The 23944-nt window shown below is 37.5% G+C and overlaps 2 protein-coding genes across 4 annotated transcripts in view; both read right to left on the bottom strand.

Moving 5' to 3' along the window:
• Nucleotides 1–161: 161 nt before the first annotated feature.
• On the bottom strand, nt 162–4883 carry bnip1b (BCL2 interacting protein 1b). The gene is made up of 6 exons (XM_044140157.1): nt 4762–4883; nt 3274–3366; nt 3089–3180; nt 2266–2373; nt 829–947; nt 162–730 (listed from the first exon to the last, which is right to left on the bottom strand). Exons 1-6 carry the CDS (start codon nt 4843–4845, stop codon nt 534–536), a joined length of 693 nt encoding a protein of 230 aa, XP_043996092.1. The 5' UTR covers nt 4846–4883; the 3' UTR covers nt 162–533.
• Nucleotides 4884–6348: 1465 nt separating this feature from the next.
• crebrf (creb3 regulatory factor) overlaps nt 6349–23944 on the bottom strand; it is a 31247-nt gene continuing 13651 nt past the window's right edge. For all 3 annotated transcript variants that reach the window (XM_044140152.1, XM_044140150.1, XM_044140151.1), the window contains exons 4-10: nt 23193–23368; nt 20513–21633; nt 19953–20150; nt 18131–18320; nt 17980–18053; nt 17713–17832; nt 6349–17491 (exon numbers count right to left, since the gene is read on the bottom strand). In XM_044140152.1, the coding sequence (XP_043996087.1) occupies nt 17373–17491; nt 17713–17832; nt 17980–18053; nt 18131–18320; nt 19953–20150; nt 20513–21633; nt 23193–23368 (1998 nt within the window). In that variant the 3' untranslated portion in view covers nt 6349–17372. The remainder of the gene's footprint in view (nt 17492–17712; nt 17833–17979; nt 18054–18130; nt 18321–19952; nt 20151–20512; nt 21634–23192; nt 23369–23944) is intronic.

The raw sequence follows: 23944 nt of genomic DNA, 5'->3' as shown, positions 1-23944 counted from the left end.
CACGACATGTTGGAAAACCTCCATGTTTGTTCCTGAAGCTCCTTTCACAAGACCTTTCTGTGATGTAAAATAATGTCAAAGCAATATTGTGGAGATTTTTTTGTCGTATTGAAATGAAGGAAGAAAGGCACATCATGTGGAGTTAACATTCACCTTTGGACCAGTTAACCAGAAAACTCACATGAAAACATTCAGGAACAAACTGAAGTTATTACATTCTGTTGCAGATGCCAACCAATTTTTTTGCTTTGTTGTTCATTCTATTTAATTAGAAGAATGTCTAAATGTCCCAACAGTTACTCCAGTAAATCCAAACATTAACAACAATCAGGCAGTGTGCAGCTTTAGTCTTCAGGTTCACAGCTGATTTTTCTAAACTGACCTCCTGCATCCTAAGCAAGGTTACATCTCTTATATTCCTTCTTCTCTAACCAGGTAGTTTCTGCTCCAGGTGGTTCATTGCTCTGCTGTTACTCGTCTTACAATCCTGGCAGGGAGCTCGTCACGAGGCAGATGCAGACCCAGCCGGCTCATTAAATGAAGGGAATGAGGCGTTTCTTAAGGATGTAGAGGACAGTGGCAAAGAAAAGCGCTAAAGCCAAGAAGATGAGCAGCTTGTCTGTGAGCTCCCTGCGGTTGTACTTCAGGATCAGTTTCCTCCCCAGGTGGATGGTTCCCGTCATGTTTTTGAATTCCTCGTTGGCTTCCTGCACTGTTTTAGAAGAGGTAGCTGCCATGACGATGAAAGAGGAGAGGGATTCGTGATCGATAAACTGGACAACACACAAATTCATAAAAAGATGGGGGATTTTTTTTATGTTTCATTACCCAGAGTGCCAATGGTGTCCTCGCTCTGCTTCACCTGCTGCGACATCATCCTGCTGATGGACATCAGACTCTCTGTGATGTTGCTGCTGCTTTCCACTAAACTTTCTTTGGTCACTTTCCTGACATAAAGACACACACAGGCCACAGCAAGGAATCAATCAATCAAGTTTATTTGTGTAACACATTTCAGCATCAAGTCTGTTCAAGGTGCTTTACACAATAAAAACACAAAATTACACATTTATAAAGAATAATTGATTAATGCAGGAGCTAATTAAAGGAAAACAAAAGAAGAAAACCTGTTAGAAATAGAGCTGCAACCAACAATTATTCTGATGATTAACTGGATAGAAAAAAAAACATTATGCAGATTTTTTTTGCCAACTTATATTATACAACATTAGAAATAGATTTTAAAAATACAAACAATTGATTTTGTTTTCAAATGAGAAAAATATTTTCTGGCCTATAAAGCAATAACAGAATTCCTTTAGTGAACACTTGCAGCTAAAAAGATAGCTCTGCCCTTTCTGCCTTTCTTAACATCAATACAGTGGAGGGCTGATCTCTTGACTATATTTTAAATTATTATTCTTATCTTACATGAAAAAAAAGCATTTTTTTTAAGTTTTGATTTAATTACAGCTCTAAATGCCTTTCTTTGAGTGTGTATTCTCCATTTAACAATTAATCGATTACAAAGTTAGCTGATTTCAATAATTGATTCATAACCATTTATCTGACTAATCGTTTCAGTCCTAGTAAGAACCAACCATAAACACACACACACACACACACACACACACACACACACACACACACACAGAGAACATGTAATGGTTTCAGTCAAAACAAATTTATGTCCAGACTTAAATTCACCTGAGAACCTGAAACAAGATTTAAAGCTCAGGTACGTTTTATAGCACTGAGCTATTCGCATAAAAGAAAAGGCATTTAAGAGACATACCACAAGAGGCTTGTAAATACAAAGGCAGCAAAAGTGGTTCCAGAACATACTGGACTCAGGATGTTCAATCTGTTGGTCCATTACATTAAATTAAATCCTAATAGCACACACTGTTGTTTATAGCTCTAACAATGAGCAATAAATTAAGATCTACTAGATCTGAAAATGAAGTATTGCACTGTCTAATACAAGGAACAAGCCTGAACAGAAACTTTACAAAGTAAAACCTTGTAAACAACTTTAGAGAACAGGCACCAGCTGCTGGTCAAACACACCTCTATATAGCAGGAGTTTTAGCAGCTTGATGCTCTGAGGCATTCAGGCATGTGTTTAACACATTGCTAAGGAGGAAAGGCATCCACAGTGTAATTAGAGATCTTTGAATGTTTTGTAGAAAGAGCTTCAATTAACAATAAAATGCTGAGCGACCTGGTTTAGCACTTCGAAAGCCTCAGCAGAACTTTACTGACCTCTGTCTGGTGCTTGGGCTTTCTCCTCCGTGCAGAAGCTCGTCTTTTTCCATGTTGTCTATGGCGAGTTTACAGGCCAGGTTGGCTTTCCGCCATGCTGTCTGGTTGCTGGAACCCACAAAAATATCAGAACCAACCAAATGCTGTAAGTGGTGTCTTACATTTATTTACCTTAAACAGTTCCTGCAAATTCTTTTAATTTGAATTTACTGTAATTATCTACAACTGTCAGGTAGGTAATATGAAAACTGCAAAAACCGGATGGATGGATACGATGAACAACCAAGTTTGAAAGCATAATATTTCATTCAACTGATTGTTTTATCTGCCTCTCAAAGCTTAGCGCTTCCATTTACAACAATCACACATACAACGCTGGAAAAAATGAAGAGAACACTTAAAATTCTCAGTTTCCCTGATTTTACTTTTTACAGGTTTATGTTTGAGTAAAATGAACATTGTTCTTTTATTCTATGAACTACTGACAACATGTCTCTGAAATTTCAAGCAAAAATTTAGTGTTTATTTGCAGAAAATGAGAAATGGTAAAAATAATGAAAAAGATGCAGTGCTTTCAGACTTCAAATAATGCAAAGAAAACAAGTTCATATTCATTTAGAAACAAAACTAACGTTTTAACTCAAGAAGAGTTCAGAAATCCACATTTAGTGGAACAACCAGGAGGTTCTCAATGAGGTTCAGTGCAGTGGTCTCTTAATATTTTCCAGAGCTGTAATTATATATTATTTTGTCATTAAAAGTGATTTATATGCAATAAGAATTACTGACAGAGTTAAACATTCATGCATTTGTGTCCAGACACCTCAGCATTTGGCGTCGCTGGCTCTCCGTCTCCATGAGGATGGACAGTCTGGTGGACTCCGTGTCTTGCTCCTGAGCCATCTGCTCCAGATCCTGACAGCAGCAAAAACATGGCTTCCCTTGACACATTTCCATTTCTAAATTAAGAAGTGCCAACACGGTTTAAATGTGATGCAAAGACCTGACCTGTATCCTGAGTCGCAGCTTGTTGAATTTCTCTTGGACCCGAGAATTGAGCTCTGCGAGAGCGGAATGAGGTCCAGGACAATTAATAATGTCCTGCAGATACAGAAAAACATAACGGTGCAAAAATAACAGCCTGTGAAAGCAGAAAGGTTAAATTACACAAGTGAAATTTAAAATGTTTTTGTGAGCAGAATGACAAGATTATAGTCTGTCACAAATTCTGGCTGTCATAAATCTAAAGCCAACCAACATTATTTGAAATATAACTTTCAAAGGGGGCAGTGATTTCAGGCTAAAAATGTATCTCCTTTTATTTAATTCTTTTAACACATACCTGGAATGTTACTTGTTGTTTTGTATGTATGTTGTTTTGTATGTATGTTGTTTTGATTTTTTTTTTCATGCATGTTTAAGAAATCTATTAATCTTCAGTGGCAACCATTTGGGTGTGCCTAAGCATAGTAACTTGATTGTGGAATAAAATAGAAATACGTGTCTGGAAAATACATAATAGAAGTTTAGAAGTTTAAATCTAAAACTAGAGCTCCAAGTATTTAATGCTGGTAATCATTGCACTTATAATCCATGCAATGTTGTAAACACAAAGAAAGAATGTTAACGAACAGGAAAATATTTATTGGCATTGAATCAAACTATTTTTATAATTTCTGACCAGTTTTTTGCATCTTTCCACTTGTATTTTGATTATTTATCATAATAGGTCCCCAATATTTGATGCTGGAAGACATTCTTCAAATCATCATGATCTTTAGCCACAGATTCAGGTTGTCTGCAAGTTAATGAACCCACTTGGTCTGCTTGGACATAAAGATTGATATTTTGAAGATTACAACAGAAAAATAAGCAAGCACAATACCAAAATAAAAGTTAAAACCAAAAAAGGCAAAATATTAAAAAATATATTGAATGAGTGTTAAAGGCAAAAAGGGGAGGAGGAAACTGATTTCTCTAGTTTAAATGCAGAAAGAATTTAAAGAAAGAATAACCAAAATAATAATTATGCCCTAAAATACACAACTGTGAAAAAAATCACATATTTTAATCAACCGAGTTGAAAAACACATATTGTCATAACTATGCGCTTTTTGCGCGTTATTCTTTGGCCTATTTCAGATATGTTCTTTATTATTTTATATTTTAAACTAAAAAGTGTTGGTTGGTTGGTTCAAGGTATTTGGTAGTCGGAGACAGATGTTGCTTTAAAAGTTGTCAGGAAGCTTTCACAAAAAAATGAAATAATCACTAAAATAAAATAAAAAAAATAAACTCATGTCATTTGGTGACGAAACAGCGGCACAGAAAAATACTCTTATTGAAACAAAAAGACAAATATGATTGAAGTTATTCCAACTAACTCGTGCTAAGCTAACTTCAATGGCCAACATTTAGGACCACCCGTGTGCGTTTTATTGTCAACTTCTTCCAGTAACATATGAAAATCACCATAAACAACAACTGAGCTCTTACCTGAGTGAGAGCTTTTATCTCCAGGTCGTATTTTATTATTTCTTGTCCGCAAATTCGGACGTTTACGTCCTCCGAGGAGGCCATTGTTATTTTGGTACGGAAAGCTGTAGGGCTTAAAAGAGTCCAATCCGCTTTAGGCGAAGCTATAATCTAATTGGCTGAGGCGGTTTCGGTCTTCGTGTAAATATTATAGAACATTTGATTTTGAAGTAGATTTCTGAGTGGTTGGAGTATTGTTTCATGTAACTTTTATTATACTTCTAGAAATTTATTACATGGCTGCCAGCAAACTTTAAACCCATTGGAAGTAGTTGTTAACAGCAAGTGAGATCTTTTCCATAAATCAAAATAACAGAACAATAACAGCAAATTTTGCTATAAATTATTTAGCAGATGCAATTTTGGCATTGGATATTGTTTAAGTTGCTCTTGGCCTGGTAATTTTTGTGGTCCTAAAGATGTTCAGGCTCGCAAATATCTTCCAGTTATCTTGTGAGTCAGCTGAGCAACCACTATTTTAAACCCTTTTTTATTAATCTGCTCATAGATGACACTGAATACTATAAATAATGCTGTATTTGTGATGCATAAAATAAATAAGATTGCTACTACAGGAGTGATGCATTTCAATTTTTTCCTCCACTTTTAAAAGTACCTTTTACTGTACTGTAAAAAAGTTTTGATCTGTATGTTAATTAGCACAAAGGGGCCAAAATTTTAAAAATATATAAATAAAAGTATAGTAATGCCAGGTTAGAGAGTTTTATATTATTATTTTTCCTGTACATTGACTGCTTTTTCACTTTTTTTCTTATTGCTTAATGTGAAGATACTAAAAGAGGCTCTGAATTTTCACAGTGCTTGTGAAAGTCCACAAGTCTTTTTGCTGTAGAAAATATTGCTCCCTGCCCATCCACAACGGACTGAGCACGTGATATAGTTCATATTCTGACACAGACAGGTCAAACCTCATATGTATTATTCTATGCTCTACAGATATCCATGCAATTTGTCAAACTTATAATCTTTACTTTAAATTACCCTTGAAAATTTTAAATTTTTATCCTTTACCATCTTAGTGGGAAACTGAACTTCTGCCGAAATCCACACATTACACTAATTTTAGAAATCAATCAGTGGACAATTCTTTAACTGATAACAATTTGAAGCCGGAAATAACAAAATGTCACTCAGAATTGCACATATGCAATCCTTAAAAGTTGTATATGCTTCTACAACCTAATGTCTACAAAAATTACAGTCATGAACACAGTTAAAAGGTGAATAAATAAAATTCTGCATTCAACCTTTGTGAAAAGTTATAAAATATCAGAAATATATTATAAATAACAATAGACTGAAGTTAGACAATCCTGAATTAGAAAAAACTTCCCTGCAGGATAAACATGCATAATCTGCATGTACTGGTCTGTATTTGAATGTATTTTTAATGTATTTTATACCAATTCAGACCTACCAGTAGTGTGTTTTAGATGCTCTGTAAAAGGTTGTTTTGCACTACAGCAGTTCCTTAGACAGATAAAATGTAAGTCAAAATAAGAATGAAACAGGAGTCAAAGTGGGGTGCTAATGGTTTTTATTGTTTTGATATTAAAATCAATAAACATAATCAGACTAATGTGGTTACAAGCAGAGCTGCAGTACCAACACCCGGCTGATACATGACAGAAAAGAAAGAATGATTTAACACAAAGTTAGAAAAAAAAAAAAAGAGGCACAAGAACACAACAGAGATTCAGGGCAGGAGTCCGACAAAAACTGTCGAAAGCTGAAACAGAATGGGCCATTACAGTACAAACCGAGAAAAAAAAAAAAAAAAAGTCTTACATTTCCATGCCTGTGCATAAAGCCACCAACTGTGCCTCCAAAAAGTACAATGTAAAAGAAAAAAGTTAAACCAAAAGTATAAACCCAGCACAACATTTATTATATAACATAAATATAACACATCTCAAGATATTGTATTTAAACAGGCATATATGTGAACTACAAATATAGACGTCATTGCTAAAGAGAGGATCAAGTTAGTTTCAGCAGGATACACGTTCTGCAGGTTTTGCTTCTTTACCAAATTAGAATCACCAAGAGATCTATTACAGAGCACTTGGCAATGAAGTACAGCCTTCCTACTGAAACTGGGGAGAGGAACACACACAGGACTAACTACAGAAAGATCCCATGCGGTTGATCTAGTAGAATAAGTTACCATACAAGACCAGAAGCATCATAACAATGGCATGTGGAGCTCAGGATGGCTGATACCTTCCACATCCTCTCCAAATGTTTGGGCTTGTATGGATTTCCTACTAAAAATTGACGTACTGTCTGCTCTTGTTCTTAGAAACAGAAGAAAATAAACAGAACAGATGCTTTACTTTAGGAGAAGCATTTTTCTTTTTGTTGAACGTCTCTCGTGTGTTTTGGCAAGTCTGGAAGGAGATGTAAATCACTGCAGTGTTGGTTTGTAAGATTGACGAGTGTAAAAGTAGATAGTTTTGTTTTATTGTCAAAGATGGGTAGTTTTTTGCTTTAGTAAAATCAGTCTGCAGAAGAGGAGATGAACCCCTCCCGTATTTATTCACTACAGGGGAAGGTGAGGGGTCTCTGCCCACCAGCCTTTAGTGGCCCCGTCCTAATCTCCGGGGCTACGAGACAAGACACTGCAAATCAAGCCCTTCTTAAAAAGAAAGTAAATAGAGCTTAAGAAATAATTTAAATAAAACAAAAAACAACAGGGAACGTGGTAAAAATCTCAACATTTCCACTGAAGTTCTTTTAACGGCCAATGAGCCATCTTCTAAGGTGAGCGCTAAAAGTTGATTTAGCTTTGAACCACATCGAACCTTTAACAACAATTAATGAGTTCCACAGGCAGAAATTTCTCACCACTCAATGAGATATTATTCAGGGAAACTTGCATATTATTTGTAAATAAAGTACACTGGTATATCACTACGTTTAAACTGAGGGTCAAAAGGTGCTTCTTTATATATTAAAGCTATTTAACTCTTTAACTTGAATAGATTTATTTCAGTCATTCAAGTCTTTTGAAAGTGCAAAGAAATAAAAAATATCCTCACGGTAGTTTGCAAGGAAATCTGGTTTGAGGAATTTAATACTTTGATTACAAAATGGTGGTCGGGATCTCAATATGAGTCTGAATAATAAGCGATCAAATTGATTGTTTGCATATTTTCACTCTGATCAGTAAAAGAGATTACAAACGAGTTATTCAAGGTTAAAGATTTACTTATTTGTTTAGGCTGTTTGCAATTTGTCCCTTACACAATCTGTATGTGAAAAACTATTTTGCAGACATGGACTTAACTATAGCATCTCAATTTATTTAACTCAGTCGTTAAAAATATCAATAGTAGAGATAAATAATCATAACAATAATCAAAACTCACCTTTAGTTGAATATTATTTTCTAAAATTTTTTTTTTTACACATTTTTGCATTTTAAATTATGAACTTGTTGAAATTGATTTTTGGGAATGGTTATTTTTCAGCTTTGTGAAATAAGAACATGTCTACTACCTGAAAGAACAAATCCTAATTGATTATAGATATGAAGCCATCATCTTTCCCATGATCGGCAGGTCAGCTTCTGAATCTTTAGATATTTTCTATTCATTAAAGCATTAGAAAGCTGAATGCAGCAGATTTTGGTCTGAAACACACATCAATCACAGATGCACTTTTGGAAGAGTTTGGTATAAAAACATAAAAATATTGTCTAAAGCATAAATGTGATTATCCTTACCAGAAAATATGCTCTGTGTTATAGCAGAGGTTATCAAAATAGAAAAAAAAGAAAAAAAAAGAATTGGTGTAGATTGGAAAATGCCTAATCGATTGCTGATTTATTGAATTTTTGACACTAATTTCCCAGAAATGAGAGATTAAGTTTGAGAAGTCATTGTGGTTTCGTTGTGATTTGTACCTGTGAATCTCAAGACACTTGTCTGACTTTCTATCCTCAGTGGAAATACCTTAAAATCTAAATTTAATCTTATTTGTCTCATTTCATTTTAAATTACAGGCCTTCACAAATAAATATCACATATTATAAACACTAGGAGTAGGGGAAAATATAAAATATAATTTAAAACAATATAAACATTTGACAGAGTTAGCATAAATATCAAACTATAACATTAACGATAGGAAGATTTAAACATATGAGCAAGAGTGGCCACATAAAACATAACATTCGAGATCTTTCTCTATCATAATGACCAGTCTCCCTTTGAGCTTCCAAACAAATACAAACAAGAATGAAATAAAATCTCCAGACACTCTTTCATCTGTCTGTGTGATCCTGCTGAGGAAGACGAGTCTACATTCATCAGCAAAGCAGCAGCGGAGGAGTTATACCTCGCTATGTCAGCGTACAGCAGTCAGAAACACCAGACTGACCGGAGTCATCAACAAAAGGAATAATATGGCTAAAATTCAACACAGCCATGTTACTGTAGCACCCAGCCAGGGACAGAGTATAGCACCACAGTTTACCCCCATGCTCAGTTTGTCGCTTCATCCGCAACCTGCGATTCAGTGCCAACACTGACTTCACGGAGGGGTCTGGCACTTCATTATAGCAAAGTTAAAAAAATGGAAAGTGTTCTTTTTTTATTGGTTTTATTTCTTTTTTACTCTCACATAAAGGTCTCAAGAGGCAGCAACACAGTGCACCATGTCAAAACCTCAGAAGAAGAAGAATGCATTGATATTGACCAGGTAAAAAGCAGGCCCAGAGTCTCCCTCTGTCACTGACACAGTGGAAGTTTGCTCTTCTCTACACAAACACACCAGCGGTGATAGCAGCAGCAGCAGCCAATACAACGTACGATATTGTGGCGTAGTGGGCAGAGAAAGAGATTCAAAAAATAGAACCGGGTTTCCCAAAGCAACATCGGGTTCCTCTATAATACTAAAGGGAAATACCGTCGGAAATGATGCAGCATTTGGGAAAGAGAACCTGTTTAAATCTGCTGCTAACGGTTGATTACATTGTAAAATGTGTGGATCTTATAGAGCAAGGTTTTCAGTTTATTTTTGTATTTCAAGTTTAAGTTTTGAAAAACCCAGTCCATTGTTTCTGTGGGGAAATCCCCTCCAGACTGAAAGAAGGTGCTGATTTGTGTTTTTGTATATTTGATTAAGGCACCTGGTTCAGCAGGCATCATAATTCAAAATATTGTCTTTTCTCTGTAAATGTAAAAACCAAGGGCAAGGTGAGTAATGCTTTTGGTCTTTTGACTATCACAGGAAAAATATCTAAGAAAAAAAAGAAAACAAGGAGGAGTATGTAGGGTAAATATACTGGAAATCTGTCATAAACATCCTCAAGCCTCTTTGTGCTCATTCAATAGCAGCAAGTACAAAATCAAATCACTGAGAGTACAGAGAGCCCCAAAAAGCCATGCAACAACTTTGTGACAATGAAATCAATTTCTTATGTCCAAATTATTTCCCCATTCTGCAAGGGAATGAAAATGCACCAAATTTTCTCAGCTTAATGCAAGAAGTTACCCTGCAAACACACAAGACTTGCTGCTTCTCATTTTGGGAAGAACAAAAGGGAACGTAAGTGAAACGACCTCAAAATGTGAGGCGATTTTACAAAAATAGGGTTTTAAGTTGAAACAAAACAGAATATATGTGAAATGATACAAACAAAACTGGAAGCCAGACTTTTGGGTCATGATAAAACAGCCAACAGATGGGAGTCGAAATAACCCATTATATAAACAATTTGAAGAATACTTACTTTATCGATGCCACACTAAGAAGTTTCCAGGGAAAAAAACAATAGTTTTGCCTTAACAATAGCAAGTTAAGGAATAAAAAGAGAAAACACAACAAGCTGTAAAAACAACACTGACTATCAACTGAAACTGCTTTTGCAAACAGCTTTTTAGGCATTATTTTCATTAAAAGTTCTTTGCTGCTTTCCTTCAGACAGCACAAGTTGGGATTAGTAGAGTAAGTTGTTCCTAGCTACAATAAAAAACGCTAATTGCATTATATGTTGGAAAAAAAATACAAATGCTAGTAAAAGCGTTCTTATTAAGTTTTTAAATAAATATTGCATGAGAGAACTGAGAATTTTGGAACGATTTATGGGACTTGGCAGATCATCAAATGTTACTCTCAACTTTATTTCCTTATTTTTACCATTAAAATAACACAGATACTTTTTTGTCACTGAAGCAAGTTGTAAACAAACCATTTTATTAAATGAATCATTTATTACAGTTTGTCAGACATTAGATGTAGTTTTTACTTCCTATAAGCTTGAAGATATTAAAGACTACTACGATTTTATTAAATGAAACAGCAGAAATAAAAACAATGTTTTCATTAGATGACATTTGTTGCCACATTTTAAGCTAGCATGGATCTAAACTCAGAGCAAACAAGCTAGCATGTTGCCAGGTTGTGTAAAACATAATCTTTAAATTGTTTTAAAATTCAAAGTTTCAATGAATCTAAAGTTTTAATTTTAGATTGTTTTTTGTCTGTTTATTTTGTTTTGTTTAGATAATTTGGTGCCAAGACTTATTTTATCCTCATTATTTCCAACTTATGTTATCCTTTAACCACCTGGAATCAGCAGTAATGGATTAATAAACTTTAAGAGATTCCTACAAACACAGGACATCAAATTACGTATTTTAAAACGTTATCTCAACTCCTCCAATCCATGTGTTTATCTAGCTTGTGAAAAAATTCAATTATACTATATTTACTATAACTATCAAGTCCAACTTATTAATATAAATTAGCATACTGCTAAAACTGTACCCTGAAAGGATTTTTATGAAATCTAATCCTTCATCTGGAATGCTATTAATAATCTAACTGAACAATCAATCAGTTTATAATGTGAAACAGATGGAAACTTCTCTGAAATTATATTATATGATCTGATAATGTATATCACTGAAATAATATACATTATTTTTTTTAATTTCATTATGGCTAGTTTTGTCAAGCCCAAGAAACTGGCTTTTACAAAAGAAGTCATGCTATGCTGAGCAACATTTATACCACTAGTCAATAACAGAAACTCCCAACTCCTGCTGTTCAGAGAAAGAACCCATGTGAAGCTTCTTCTTACTGGTCCAACAGCAAAATCCCACCATTTACACTTAAAACTAATGGAAACAATTGGAGTTGGGGGACAGGGGGCAGCACTTCTTGGATGACCAAACATTATCAGCACCATGTGACAAACCCCAGTTGGATCACAGCTGGACATCAGAGTCAAATCCTTCATGAAGGGAACATGTTGCAGATTCAAAATTTTTTTTTGTTTTAAATTTTTGTGTCAAAGTCTGTTGGCCTTTGTTTTGACTTTGTGTACAGAGCATTGCACCATAGTGATTGACATTGATAATTCAGAACACACAGACAGACAATATATTTTTTGTACAGAATAAAGAATGGCGACAATAACTGGAATACATAAATATATTTTTCTTGCGATTTTATACGTCATCACATGTCAGATAGAAGAACAGTATTACCCTGATTTGCTGAAGAAGAGCTTTATGGTTTCCACGAAGCTTTTATTGAACAAGAGTAGCACAAAGTTACACACTCTATTAGCTTAATAGTTACGGTATAGGTTTTTCTTTTTAAACTAAAAAGAATAAGGAATAGTTTTACTGGCGTGGATTCTCACTCATTTCCTTGACTATTAAAATGCCACAGAGTCTCTTGGTTCGAATGTAAAGTTGCACAGCTTGCGCCTATCATGTTAAATGTAAAAACCTGTGAGGACTCTCTTAAAACTACAGCCTCGTGATCGACAGCACAACATGCGCACCTCTAATGTCCGCCGGCCGTCAACCAGCGGCCCTTTAACCACTGTTGACCCCCTGACAGACCTGGCATCAGATCATAGCTGAAAAAAGGCTTTGAATACTGTCACAAAAGACACACGAGTCAAGAAGTTCAGACTTCTGAAGTCAATTTTCAGTTATGGATCGCCAAGTCTGCTACTTCAGTCAGGGTTGTTTAGAGCCAATCAGGCTGAATGGTTTTGTTGCTGTTGTTTACCAGACTGGCAGAACAATGTTATAAACCCCAGGCATGTTCCTTTAGCTACAAACATGTCTGCCATGTTTTATTTTTGTTTGTGTGAAGTTATTTCAGAAGGCAATAAGTGTCCGGATTGAGACTCCACTTGTAATTGGCTTGCCATACAGTACAGTGATATAGTAATATCCCCTAAGGCGGCCCGGAAAAACAGCTTTGGAGCGAGCTCTTCCCGGCCGCCCAAGGCTAAACCCCCTCCTCTTTAAGTCACAAGTAGAAATCCGTTTACAAATGATAACAATATAGCTCTCTGAAGAAATGTGTCTACACTGTACATCGCCCTGAAGAGGAAGCCAAAGCAGAATCAGATTTTCCATAGGAAACCTCTACTGAAGGCAAATGAATCATGACGCCAAGGGGGTCAGCATCAGAATCAAACATAGGGGCCCTGGAATCAAAACCCTCTTTTTTTTTCGTTTTGTTTTGTTTAAGACCACAAACATACCATAACACCCTGACCAGGAAATAGACCGATCCTGTCAAGACACTGCACTTCCCGAAAGCCAAGCAATGATACTTTCTTCCTCTCTCTGAACACCTCATATCATTTCATGGCTCAAGAAAATTTGTAGATCTAACCCCTGTCAGGCCACACGCGTATATTACTTGCTAGTTCAGAGACCTAGCCGTGTCAGGTAATAGACTTATCTGAGCAAGTAGTCATCAAGTACACTTGCAGCATTCACACGAGGCCGTTTAGCAGCAAATGGAAGAAAAAAAATATTTCTTTTTGTTTGTTTTTTCATTTTTTTGGACAAAGTGCTGTTGTCTTTTTAAACATATAACATAATCTACACATATAACTAACATTTAGAAGATACATATTAACTCATAGCTTATTTACAAAATATATAACTACTAAGAAAATAACTATGGACGGAAAGGGGAGAGCAAGTCATTAGGCTACAACTAGTCAAACAAGTCAAATGTAAATATTGGAAACTTATCATTCTAGTTTCAGAAAAGAAGCACCATTTCTCCCTTTTTAGACAGAAAAGGAAATTAGCTATTACCCAATCATGAAATACACACAAAGGAACGCTCACAGTCATTAGAAAACGGTCTGGAAATAACTTTTGATCTTCACACTGCCCTGGAATCAAAAAAACTCAGTCATGAATTTATTTTAAGTCCTAAAATTTGATTATAGTTAATTTCAGGAGAATTAGTTCTTAGGTGAAACAGGTGGAAATACAACTTTGAAATATTTACACAATTGAGAACAAATGGTATGGAATAAGCAGTGTTATATGTACTGGTAAGTAGCTAATTTTGATGCAGTAAGGCTAGAAGAATGAAGGCAAGGTGAGGCATTCAGGTCAACAATGCAGCTCTAAAGGGAACAATCCCAGGAATGCAAACGTCTCGTAATTTAATGATTGATTCTGAAACTAAAGTTTAGAAGCACAAAGAAACCAGAATTAACCTGATTTTTAAACCGACTGAGCTTAGCGTGAGGAAAACACACTTTTTATTCCTGTCAGTGAATGCACCATAACTATAACACTCATCAGTGGGGAAGTTCTTACCGAGTGAAGAAGCCTCAAAGTTGTCTATTTTCAAATGACTGAGCTATTAAAGAATAAAGGATTTTCTACAGAGGAATGTTGGCTGTTCATTCAGAGAGTTAGGCGTTGTCATGTTGCATTTTCGGGAGTTTTGTGTCTCATTGAAGTGGCAAATTAGCATAGAGCACATTTTAGTAGATACCAGGAAGGCTCTTTGGAGTACTGCAAAGCTTCACTCTTTGTTTGTGAGCTTCCAACTTCTCCATCATGAAACATGTTGGATATGTCCATATGATATATGGAAATGTTTGGAGTATATCAGATATAAGGTAAAGATCCAGATGTTCTAGTGGAAAGACACAAAGGCTGCTGCTCAAATTTAGTAATGCTAACTGCTATTATACGAGTGGAAAATGTCAATCTCGTCATCATTTTGTCTTTGTTCTAAAATAGTGACTCCTTTCTCACACACAGTGTAAGATTATTACTCTTATAAGGCCATAAAATGTTTTGAATGCTGCTAAAAACTAATCTAATTAGTTTTTAGATTTCCTAAAAACTAATTAGAAATCTCAATTAGAAATCCATATCAGCAGGTAGAGGTTTGGATGAAAATCAGTCACAAATCTTTTATTTGTGCGTCTCTACTAAAATGTAAAAGCTGCTGATTCCAGGTCAGTGTGAAGCATCATTTTGAGCCACAAGACAAATACAGTCTGTCCTCCATCTTCCTGCAGACCGCTCTAATGACAGGGACTTTATGCCACATTGTGTCTGAAATTATCCAGTCCTCGTTCTCTTTTACACAGTCTTAGTAAAGAAGATTATTCGATCAGCCTCTCTTCTTTTTCTCCATAACTAATTCTCTGACCTATGAATACCTAAAAACCAAAAAGCAAGTCTAAGAAGCAGCTTAAATACAAAAATATACTGTTTTTTGTTTATTTTTTTCTCTAGCTTTTTAAATGCAGAAATGTGACATGCTTGAAAACAAATCATTGTCATGAAAAGTGGCATTTCATAACTCATAGATGTAGCATTAATGCTTCTATATACAGTACTTTAAAACACAACTCAGATAATATTCTGCTTGTGAACTAGACCTTGACTACATACAGAAACCAAACAAGTGACACAGGAATATTTTGGTTATTTCAGGGAACATCTGGACAAGCAAAAAAAAAAAAAGTAACTTAGCTTATCTACTAGGTGAGCGCTTGTTTTTTTTATTTTTTTTTATTTGTTTGTTTGTTTTTGTTTTCTAACTAGCGCCATTAACACACTTAGCATGTGCAGGGAGGAATCAGTTCAGGAATGAAGTGGTTCCTAAGCAACAAATCTACAGGAATAAGCCCACATTGCAAGGGACACAAATTAATGTTCCTTTTCTGTACAGAATTGGACCCAAACTAATTTCACAGTTCTATGAAGTTCCCTGACCCTCCCACATTTCTTACATTCAATACGGCGTCAGGTAAGCTGTGCAAAACCTTACTTTAACTGGCTGGTCGCCATTTTCGTTGCATGTGTCTTTGGTACAAAAAACAATCAAAATATAGTGTGCAAATATTTGTTGTAACCCTAAAGGAAAAATATCTGTTAACCCGCCCCATCCCGCCCCTCCCAGGACCCTAAAGACAAGAGTACCAAAAACCGAAAGGAATCTATTGCAGAGCCCTCCTATATACACAGACTCTGTGGCATCACGCAACAAGAGCTTCCATTTGTTTATGTACATTCAGAATATCTTTAAACAACTTGTGTCCATCCTCTCGTTCCCTAACAACCTTCTCTCCAAAGCTGGAGCTCGAGTCCGTCTCTAACGCACTCATTCAGACTTAAAGAGACACACACATACATATACAAGGCACAATGAATAGAACTCTGATCAAACACTAGTATGAACACATCAAACTGTCACCACCACACTGCCTGGTCAACTTTACTGTACAAAAAAGGGAGGAGCTGATGCCTGGGAGACACTTCTATATACAGTTTCCTGGAGGAGATGGATTGCTGTTTATGTCATCTTCATCACCATCCTCATCATCGTTTCCCAGTCCAGTTATAACCACCAGAAAGCCCCAAAAAAGCACCATGCTACATGCATTTCCAATTCAGGTTGTGAGCCACATCCTGTTGATTAAGGTTACATGTCGAAACCAGCAGGATGTGTGATCGCTTGAATCTTCTACTGCATTTTTTTTTCTGTTTCATATCTTGCGCTAATATGCTAAACTTGTTTTTGCAAGCAGTTGAGTTGATTGGCAAACAGGGGATGGCATAAATTTATTTAGGCCTTCAGTACTAAATATTTCCTGCCACCCTGCTTTTTTCTCCTCTGCAGCTTTCTGGGCTACCAGAGCCATTTTTATAAAAGTGCTTCAGTGAAGGGGTCAATTTAACATCCTGGAACTTCTTTTCTTCTTGTTTTTTTTTCTCTCTCTTTTTTTGCTTTTTGGGATAAAGCTCCATGTATAAATGATAACTTATGCTTCATCAATCTGTGATTGTTTCTGGCATGTAACAAGATTTCCTCTGTCTTTATTACCACCTCAAACAAAGTCTTCCAGTGGTTATGCTCATTTGAGCTCCAGTCTCAGTCCCTAAAGCCTGCAGCAGGCGGCGTTACGCTCATCTAACAATCACCAGTGGATTTAAGAACGTGCTGCTCCAGACACACCATCACCTGCTTTTCAAAGTGCTCCTCCCAACAGCCGGCCACCATGGTTGGGGAGACAGCGATGTACTGACGCTGCGCGTGGCGTGCAGAGACGGAAAAGCTAAGGTTTGTGTCTTACAGCTGCACGGCAAAGACAAGCACACGTACGGGGAGGTGGTGTGTGTGTTTGAGTGACTGGCGATGAGTGTTTACTCTGAGCTGGAGGGGCATGCAGAGGGGAGAATAGTTACAACGGACAGCACGGTGGTAATATGGAGTCCACTCTTCTCAGTGGACGGAGGGTTTGTCTACATTTTGGAGGTGGGGACTCGCAAACCGACCAGTCCTCCTGTTGGGTCACCGCGTCCCGTATTTTCCAAAATCTTGTTGACAAAGTCTGAAGTCTGCCCAGCAACCGGCGACGGCACTAAAGGCAAAAAGAGACATAAAGTTGTGAAAATGTATTTTATCGTATACAGATCTCCTCTGTCTGCTTTTTTTTTTGGCAGACAGCTGCACCCTAGGTGCACAAAGGAGCATTACAGGACAAAAGAATCCTGTGATTTCAGATTTCAAGCCAAGTAAGTTTAAAATAGCATTTTACAAGCACAGTAAAAGCTAAACGAGGTCAGAATGTTTCATTCTCACCAAGCGTTTCCTCGATGAGCCGCTCCAGAGTCTCTGTCATGTTGGTTGGGCGTGGAGACGAGTCCTCCACTCGCAGCATTATCTCCTCCTTGATGGCGTTGATCACAAACAGTAGCCGATCTGCATGTGTTCAAGAGCAGAAGACATAAAAACTACTCATAACGCTCCTCAGACAATATTTTTATTTCTAGATTAATAGAGATAAATGTAGCAAGAGAAATAAAAAGACAAAAATCAGAGCTAAGGATGAGGAGATTATTAACTCACCATATTCTGTACTGAGTCCCCAAAGCTTCACTTTGTTTGCTTCATATTGAGCTTTCTTTTTTAAACGGCAAGCCCTAAATCCCAAACAGATAAGAGTCACTTATCCACATTGTAGCTCTGACTGTAATCGTATGCATGCAGGATTCTGTACCTGGACGCCAGCTTGTTCTTCTCCTTGCGAGAGCGCGGCCGTGCGGTCAGCGGCAGCTCGCTGACGGGAGTGAGGTCGCTGATCACCTTGTTCAGCTTGCGGAGCTCTGTGCCGATCTGCAGCAGCTTGCGAGGATTGGGAGTCAGGTCTTCCACGTCTGTGCGCCGCGATTTCTTTAGCATGTATTTTCCTTTGTAACAGGAAGGAAAACTAAAATATCATAACACATTACAAAGCAGTAAATTTCTTTAGACACAAAAGAGGCTCTGTTGAATTATTACTCAGCATAATGTGTCACTTAGCTATATTTTTTAAGCTATTATTGCTTTTAAGAGATGTGCATCATTTGCTAAATAAAATAAATCCTCAAATAAATTTGAAAGATGTCACAATCTTACACAGAAGACATTAGAAAAAATACAACCTTTATTTGAGTGCATTTATTTATTAGGGAGAAACAGAAAAAAACAATCATTTTAATTACTTTTGACACAATTAAAGTTAAATGTACTATATTGATTGAGCCAGCTGCAGCAGCAGAAGGATCACGTTACTATGGTGACTGGAAGTGTGACTGTAATGTTTTCTTATTTATGTTGAGCTACTTAGAGCCACGCAATTTATGTGGAGCTCCACTTGTTGAAAATTTCACATGCATATTTTCATTTCCATTTAAAGTTAATTTTATATACTTTCAGAGGTGACTTGTTTGAACATGTTCTCTTTAATAACCCTGCGTGGCATGCAGTGAATATAATACACAAAAGATATAAACAAAAATTACCTGTGTGTCTCTTTTTAATCACAATTTTCAAATGTAGCAAGACTTTAATGGCTTTTTCCCATTTATAGAAATCTAATTTCCATAATTCCACATCATTTAAAACCAAAAGGTTTGAATACGGGTGATGGGTAATTTCCTTGCGACAGTTTTTTATTTCCCCTGCTATTTAAAAGGATCCTGATCTGATCATGCTGTTGTGCAAACCCATCTGAACAACATACATCATCACAGCCTCATTTAAAAGTCTTAGACAAACCTCACGGACACAGTATTATGGAATAAAATGCTCTAAAAGACTCAAATAAATCTGCTGTTTTAAAAGAAAGGTTAATGTGATATAGCTGAATACAGAGTGGATCTCAGAGGTGGACATGTCACTGTTAAAATACCAGAAGTATGTGATGCAAGACCAACGGACCAATCGTAAAACTGGAGAAGCCTCAGAAATGTCTGCCTAGTGCTGCTTGTGTTTTATATAGAGACATAAACCTTTTTTTTCCATGTCTTTGGTAAGTTGTAGGGCTGTGAAGCAGAAACACTTTCTTCTAACTAACTGGATAAAACTTCACAAAACCTCGAAGGAGAATGTTTCATCTTTGAAAAGCAGAAGTAAAGCTTCCTGCACAGCCAACAAGAATGCAGCAAGTGGTTTCTGGGTTGTAAGTCAACAGCAAAAGACTTGCACAGCGGTAAAACCAGCTGACCAAATGTGCTGGAGCTCCACTTGGGTTGCTAGGTAACAAGACTGGGAGATAGATTTATATAAATGGCACAATCAACATAAAATTGAAGAAAAAAATTAAAACTGAAAGGTTTGAACATGATTTGAGAACTAAATCTGACAGAAAATCAATGCTGTCACTTGACAAACTATTAGTTTAATGCTCATAAACATTGCATATTTCTCCTCTTTAACGATAACATTCACATTTCAGGATTAATGTTCATTTAAAAAGGAGGGGAAGGTTTTCGTCAATTTAACGATACCTTTGGGAGCTGCTGTGAGTAGTTTTTATGAGTCAGTGTGTTTGTGAATACCATGGAGAGGCCCGTTCTTCTGGTACATGTTGCTCGGCAGCGTGTGTCTGTCCCACTCAGAGGGCTTCAGCATCCGCTCCTGCTTGGAGGGGGTGAGCTGCTCGCTGTACTCCCAGAAGTAGCGGCGCTTCCCTCTTTTCCGGTTGGAGACCCCAGCTGCCAGGCCTTTTATGTCGTCCATCAGCTCCATGTCACAGCCTGCCGGGACAAAGAAACGCATAAATGTTGAAGAAGTTAGACTACAGTGCAAAAACACAAAAACTTACCAAGTAATTTTGATCTAGTTTCAAGTGCAAATGTCTCAGTTCATTTGAAATAAGACATAACTAACTTACAAGTAACTTTTCAGAAGGATAAAAGCTTGTTTTAAGTTAGTAATCCCTTAATATTGATGAAAAGCTACTTGTAAGTTAGTTTTCTTATTTAAAGTGCCCTCAGATATTTGCACTAGAAACTAGATCAAAAATACTTGGTAAGATTTTGTGTTTTTGCAGCAGAAAAACTAAGGAGAAATTAGGTTTTGAAATGCAAGAAAGGAAAGAATTCAAGATGGCCTCTACCTGGCTCAGAGAAGGCATCGCTCATGTCGTCATCCTTGTCTGCTTCGTAGTCTTCATCCTCCTCCTCTTCCTCTTCCTCCTCATTCTCAGAGAGCTCATGCTCACTGCCGAAACCTTCATCGTGGTCTTCATCGTCCAAGTCCAGCCCATCGCCCTCGTCCTCCTCTGGCTCCTCATCGTCTTCCTCCTCCTCATCATCTTCCTCCAGCTGCGACAGAGCTTGGCTGCGGGTCAGGAACAGAGAGTAGTTGTGTTCTTCCTCCTTGCTCTGCTCTGGGTCTTCAACCAAAACCCCGCCGCCACCTGCGCTGCACGCCCCTGCCACTGCGTCGGACGTGCTGCACACGGTCTGCTTCACCTCTACCAGCTGGGGAACAGCAGCGGACCTGCTGACAGGTCCCTCCCGCCGCGTCGCCCCCTCCACCTTCAACTCAAAGCCCTCCAGGCTAGCTGAGCCGCTGGGTTGCGGGGTGGCATGACCCACTGTAGCACTTGCTGAAGTGGAGGGTTTCTCGTCTTGAGGCTGGGAGAGAGGCAGCGGCGGATCTGACCTCTCAAAATCCGTCTGGGGCATCTCCTCGCCTTGAGGTCTGGGTCCAGAACTGACGCGAACTTTAGCTTTCCGAACAAAGTCGGCGCTGTGAGACGTCGGAGCGGCCATCTTAGCCCCTCGACCTGGAGGCTTGGGTTGAGCCTGGATGTGGTCCTGGGTGAGACCGAGTTGGTTCTGGGTTTTAGCCATGGTCTCGGTGCTGGAAGCAACAGGTCTGGTTGCTTTTTGGGAGCTTTCAGGAAAGTCTGCAAAAAGGCTTCTGGAAGGCCGGGATTGGGAAGAGGATGTGGAGCACGGAGACGACCGCACCGAGCTGACGCCCAGACCCTGGAGTCTCTTGTTTTGAGAGGGGAGGGTTTGGGATGGGAGCTGGGAGCAAGGAAGCGTCAGGTCGACAGGAGGGTAGAGAGCCTCACAGACGGGCAGTGAGTCCTCGCTGTTGAGCTGAGCCAGGGTCGGGGTCCGACTGATCACCTCCTCATCCTGGTAGGGACTGGAGAAGTCATCCAGTCCAAGAAAGTCCACTTCTTTGGTTCCCCAGATATCACAGCTGGCCAGCCGTGTGTATCTGTTAATGACAAAAAACATATAGATGTTTAAACAATGAAACTTCCAGCAAAAAATACCAAAAACAAAACTGGGGGAAAAAAAACTCTATCAATATTAAGGATTTATTGACACTAAACAGGCTCTCCTATATCTTACTAAAAAGTTACTTTTAGTTAGTAAACTTAAAATGGGGACAAAACTACAATGTTTACACTAGAAACTAGACAAAAACACTTGGTAGGATCTTGTGTTTTTGCTGTGTTGATTCAAACACAGTTCTAAGGGGTTTTTTTTTTTTCTTTTATACATATATATGCTTTACCCCATTATGAACCATCAACAGTGCATCAAACACTGTTTGAAGTTAAACTTTCAAACAAGGTTCACTTGTTTGAAAGTTTACCAAGTCTTCTCTGGACAGCCAGGATGCCCAGAGCAAAACTGCAGCTGTTCACCTTCTTATTCTCATCCTGTCTTGGTTTTGGGAATTAGTTTTGCCAGAGTCAGATTTCTGAGAACAGTAGAACGTTTTCATACCACAACATTTCCCAGAAGAGAACAGAACAATCAGATGATTTCTCTGTACTCCTTCAGTGAGTTGGCTAACCTTTCTTGAATGCCTTTCCTTAAAATAATGCGAAAACTGTAGTTGGTTCCTTTGATATGATCCTTTTTGCAAACTAAGAACACACAGCACAGCAGTCCTATCAAAAAGCAGCTCAATTTTTTTATTGTTAACTTGTTACTCAAAGGATTGTAGCACTTTGATTCAGGAGAGACAACATTTTCTTAATTTTGGCTTTGCACATTACTAAAATGAATTTGAATGCAGTTGACGTTCAGACATTCAGAGTCCTTTGTTCAACTTACTTACGGTAATTCAGTAAGTTGAACAAAATGACTGCATAAAAATGTGATGAACATTTTTAAACACAGCCCCTTCATTTCAGGGGCTAAAAAGTAAAACCTTCATCAAATTTCCATGTGTATACCTTCAAATGAAAGCTGAACGTTTTGACTTTATGTCCATGTCCAAATATATAACTAGAACTTATGTATGTTCCAGCAAACAGATTTTAAAAAAGCTAAAATTGTGTCAGTGTCCAAATATATATGGATCCAGCTGTACCATCCTGCCAGCAGCATATTTTCTGTTCAAACAGCCTAATTTTTACAGCAGCTGTCTCACCACACCTAGCATTCAATAAAAGTAGGGAACAACCTTTTACATTTATTTTTGTAGTAAAATGTAAATCCAATAGTTACCTGAACTCCAGATAAGCTAAAACAACAAGATGTTCGTAACTGGGTGACTTCTGACAGTAGTGTTGTTTGCACTGGATTTTGTTTCGGGGTTTCAGGGTAAAGGAGGTTGAATACAAATGAAGGCCACATTTCAGATATTCATTTGAGCAAACATTTAGAAAATAATCACTTTCCATTTTTCAGTGAATCTCTACTAAAAAACCTTAAAATTAGTTCAACGTTCATGCAAAATGAGTAACTGTGAAAATATCCAAGCCATATGAACATAACAATGTATTGTTACGATAATGTATTAAAATAATGCTACGGTACCTGGTGAGGTCTTCCCAGTACGAGTCCCACTGTTCGAACGCTGAGCTGCTGTGGACCGTCTCACACTCACCCAGGCCCATCAGCTGATCCACGCCTCCCTCCACCTCTTTGCCTCCGTCTCCGACCCCCACGACGCTGTCCCCGCAGGGACTCTGCTGGTGGCTCATGTCTGTGTCCTGCAGACGAAGGAGAGAGAATCAGAGAGAAGGAGGCAGATGGTGAATTAAATCGAAGGCACTGCTTCAGATGCCTGCTGCACAGTCAGTGTCTTTGTTTACTCCCACATTAACAGTTATGATTAAAAAACTAAGGGCTGAATGAATTATTGTAGAAACCTTTCACTATTCAGAAGTGCTATTGAACAGCAGCGTGAGTTCAGGAGGCTCCATGGCTTTTTAATGCAGCTAATCAAAGGTTATATGAAGGAGGAAAACCTATTATTCAGAGGCCCATCACAAAAACAAATCTTGCTGGATGATAAATTGTCCCAGAAGTTATTGCAATAAACAATAACGTTCTTATTTTGAGACCATTCACAAGTAATATAGTAATGTAATGCTAATGTAATATAGTAATAGTACTTATAATATCAGAAAACGCTGTGAAAGATCAATAAACTTTAAATTTGAAAGAACACTTACAGCAGTAAATTAAAGTAATTAAAGGTCATAAATGTTTTGAGGAATGTATGTTAAGATTCATTCGTTGAAAGCAACTAAACCTAAAAAAAAACATTATTTTAGCCACTCTAA

This window comes from Gambusia affinis, linkage group LG15 (genome assembly GCF_019740435.1).
Source record: "Gambusia affinis linkage group LG15, SWU_Gaff_1.0, whole genome shotgun sequence".
NCBI lineage: Eukaryota > Metazoa > Chordata > Actinopteri > Cyprinodontiformes > Poeciliidae > Gambusia > Gambusia affinis.
Note: the sequence above shows the minus strand (reverse complement) of the source record. Positions and strands in the feature narration are given on the sequence as shown.